Source organism: Cynara cardunculus (assembly GCF_001531365.2).
Source record: "Cynara cardunculus var. scolymus isolate 2C chromosome LG 15, CcrdV1, whole genome shotgun sequence".
Taxonomy (NCBI): Eukaryota; Viridiplantae; Streptophyta; class Magnoliopsida; order Asterales; family Asteraceae; genus Cynara; species Cynara cardunculus.
Genome location: NC_037542.1, coordinates 17,265,256 through 17,269,230, shown reverse-complemented (window position 1 = coordinate 17,269,230; position 3,975 = coordinate 17,265,256). Strand labels below are relative to the sequence as shown.

General features: G+C 35.0%; 1 protein-coding gene across 1 annotated transcript; it reads right to left on the bottom strand.

The window, feature by feature from the left end:
• Positions 1–1,681: 1,681 nt before the first annotated feature.
• On the bottom strand, positions 1,682–3,411 carry LOC112528619 (cation/H(+) antiporter 17-like). Its single transcript, XM_025139638.1, has 3 exons — positions 3,214–3,411; positions 1,919–2,920; positions 1,682–1,828 (listed from the first exon to the last, which is right to left on the bottom strand). The coding sequence occupies exons 1-3, from the start codon at positions 3,409–3,411 to the stop codon at positions 1,682–1,684; spliced, it is 1,347 nt and encodes a 448-aa protein (XP_024995406.1).
• Between the last annotated feature and the right edge of the window lie 564 nt (positions 3,412–3,975).

Genomic DNA, 3,975 nt, shown 5'->3' with positions numbered 1-3,975 from the left:
TGTCAAACCGATAAGAAGTTTTTAAAAAAGTTAAACCTTTCTAACTTATAATAAGAGGGCTTTTATAGAAAAGTATAAGTTGTTTCAAATAAGCAATCTCAAACACTTCCTTAGTGTTTGGATGGAGAAAAAAATGAAATGTTTATATTGGTTTGACACCGGTAATAAAGAGTTTTTAATGAGTTACTTCCTTCTAACTTATTAACTTATTCTCGTGTGGTACCGGCGATAAATAGTTTTAATGTTTGGATGAGAAAAAAAAGTATCTTTATCTATTTTATCAATTTATCTGGTGTGGTACCACCATAAGCTAATCTCAACACTTTTTATAAACTCTGTTTGTCACCATATAAATTAATAAATATTTAAAAAAACATAAGTTATTTTAAATAAACAATCCCAAACACCTCCTTAGAATCATCTTGAAGAGATTTCTATATTATAGAAATTTTAACATAATTTGTATTATTATAATATTCTTTAATTTTATCATCTAAATATATTTAAAAAAAAAAAAAAACTTAATTTCATTGATGCAATTGAATAAAATAATCAATTATTTCTTCCACATTATATTTTAGAGAATTCTCTATATTTAGAGTTTTCTCTATTGTTATCTATTTTAGACAAAACAATAAACTCTCAGTGTATTTTAGAGAATATAAATTCAATTTTTTTGTTTTAGAAAAGTTGTTGAAGATGCTCTAACATACCATTTTGTATTAAAAATATAAGAGATTTTTTTGTTATTAACTAAGAAAACTTTTATCTTTAAAAAGAATTACTAATCATACGATGACGATCCAACTTATATCTATATTTAGTATTTTTAAAACTACCATTGTTTTTCCATACATTATTAAGGGGCCGTTTACCAAACACTTACGCGGTAAGCACTTACTGGTAAAGTTTAATATTAGCATTTACTTATCGGGTAAGATTTTAGTTCACCAAAACAACATCATACGCGACAATTTACCTGGTAAGCGCTTACCGTAGTAAGAGTCGTTTCCCTCAATTACCGGATAAGACTCTTGGTCCTTGTTTCACTCTTACCAAGTAACCAATAAGGTAACGTGACTTATCAAACGCTTACACAGGTAAGCATTTGATAAACAACCCATAACTCTTAATTACCTAATATTAGTGCATGAATCTTGAGTATTATCTTATCTATAAAAGAAGAACAAGATCTCAAATTATAACCAATATGGATTTTTGATTTTAACATTGATGGTTCTGAATTTTTCTTATTTTAATCCTAAAAGTTTAAAATGATGATAAAGAACATTAACATGAGATGACATGTAAATTCAACTGATTTATATTGATTTACATAAAATGTTACTTTGAATAGTCAAAATGTGATACAAAACTATATTAATCAATATATAAAAAGTATATGAAATAGGATTTTTTTTTATGGTGGAACGAATTGATTATGCAATGTATAAATGATAAGATAGATAACATTAATTCATTATTGATTAATTTTGCGTCTATGAAAAACTCGAAAAAATAGGTTTATATAAACTAATAATATTTATTGAATTCAATATTATTTCTAATGATAAAAACAATATATTAAAAAAAATTGTACTGAGAGTCAATTTTTTACATCTCATCCATCTATAACTTGTCAGAAACGGACCTACAGATACCACTGAACCAACAACGCCCTTTAACAAGTTTCCGACCCTAGTTCTGGACGATCAGATTTCGTGAGCCTTTTCTTCGGATTATATATCACAACGACCAAAGGCGTCGCTATAAATGTCGTGAAAAGGGCCATCAGAACGAGTATCGCGAACGTTTGATCATTCAACACCTGAAAATAAATTCATCAAATATGAGTTTAGTATCAAACTAGTTTTAGCGACAAAAAGCCCGTCACAAAAGGTTTTCTAAGTGAACTTACGCCTCGGTCTTTTCCGATGTTGAGAACGATGAGTTCGACCAAGCCTTTCGTGTTCATCAAGATTCCGAGCGTAAGAGCCTCCACGAAAGGGATTTTACACGCCATCGAAACCACAGTGGTACCGAAAATCTTTCCAAAACAAGCCGTAAAAACGACCAAAACGAGTAGAGCCCAGGACTTAGTCCCGTGAATTGAGGCCACATTGGTCTTTAAACCACTCGACACGAAGTAAAGCGGGAGGAATAAGCCCGATACGAGATCCTCGACTTTTTCGACTAATGCTTTTGGCAATGCACCTTCTTTCGGGATCAAAACTCCGATCACAAACGCCCCGAAAAGCGCATGAATCCCGATAGCGTCCGTCACAAATCCGGCAGCCAAAACCACCCCAAGAGTGGCACAAACATACACCTCGTCCACCGGCTCGCCATCCGGGCACCGCCGAGCCGTCCATCTGAAAACCGGTGGGACAACCAACGAGCAGAGGGTAATGAAACCAAGCCCACACAAGAAAATCCATAGAGAAACAAGAGGTGAACGGCCCGAGCCGGAGAGGGCCACTGCGAGACCGAGCAGGATCCAGGCCACCACATCATTAACGGCAGCGGCTGACATGGCGGTTTTACCGATGTCGGTGGTCAAGAGCTTGAGTTCCGCTAGGATACGTGCTAGCACAGGGAACGCTGTGATTGACATCGCTACCCCCATGAAAACGATAAACGGACCGGCGTTCACACCTTCAGAGATGGTCCGGCGGAGGATGAACGAAACACCAACTCCTAACCCGAATGGGAGGCTGATTCCGGCCACCGCTATGCTCAGAGCTTTCTTCCCTGTCCGGAAAAGCGAGTTTAAATCGAGCTCGAGTCCAATAAGGAAGAGGAAGAACATAAGCCCAAGATTGGCTAAAGTGTCCAACACCGTTAGGCTCCTCGCCGGAAAAACTGCATGAAGATATGTCTTGTTCCGGCCTAACGCCGACGGTCCGAGTAAAATTCCACCCTGTAAAAAACCGACAGATTACGACCACTTACAAAGGTTTCATGTAACTCGTTAAATATATGACGGAATACAAGAATGAAAAGAAAGTAAACACCATCACCAAATTGTCACATCCTAATTAATTAGCGACAGATTTTGGGATTTTAGCGACGTTTTTACACGTGTTAAGGTCCCACATCACCTCCGTATATGTGTTGAAACTTTGCATTATTTTCGTAAAGACTTTTTTTTAAGAGTAATCGTTTCAAATATTTTCAAGTAAACTTGCAATAGAGATAAAGGTAATTACTCACGACGATCTCTGCAATAACACGAGGTTGTTTCAATGGCTTGAAAAGGTAAGCGAGTGCTCGAGTGAATAGGAGCACAAGGCAGATTTGTATAACGAGGAGAGGGAGTGCGTAATCGATGGGAATCTCTCCTTGGAAAATCCCGTTAGAAGTGGCCTTCATCGGGGGTAGATTACGAGCATCGGCACAATTTGAAGCCATTCGACAGAAACGTAAACCCAATAAAAGAAAGACGATATGTAGGGTGAACTTAACTGTGCCGGTTCAAATATGCGAAACCACTGGAAATTAGGTCTTGATAAACAAGAGGAGAGGGGTGGGTTTACATATTTTTTTGTTGCATGGCCATGGATGAGTATTAAATAATTTAGTTTACCCGAGCCGAGAGTGAAAGACTAGTCTGATAAGATGACTAAAATTAAAGGATATTGATATAAAGGTGATTTTTAAATGATGAGAGACTAGACTAGACTGATAAAAGGATGACTAAAATTAAATAAATTAAAAAGATTAATGGTTATCTAAAATAAATTAAATAAATAAATTAATGGTTATCTAAAATAAATTAAAAAGATTAATGGTTATCTAAAATATAATTTATATACGATTTTTGATTATGGATTAAACATCTCAAATATTTCTAAGAGGATTATGAAGCAAAATAGATCTTATTAATTACAAGAGTATTATCTCGAAAAATTCTACAAAATATTTTCCAAAATAATATAATAAGAGCATTTTAGGTTGTTATGAGAATTTCTTTTT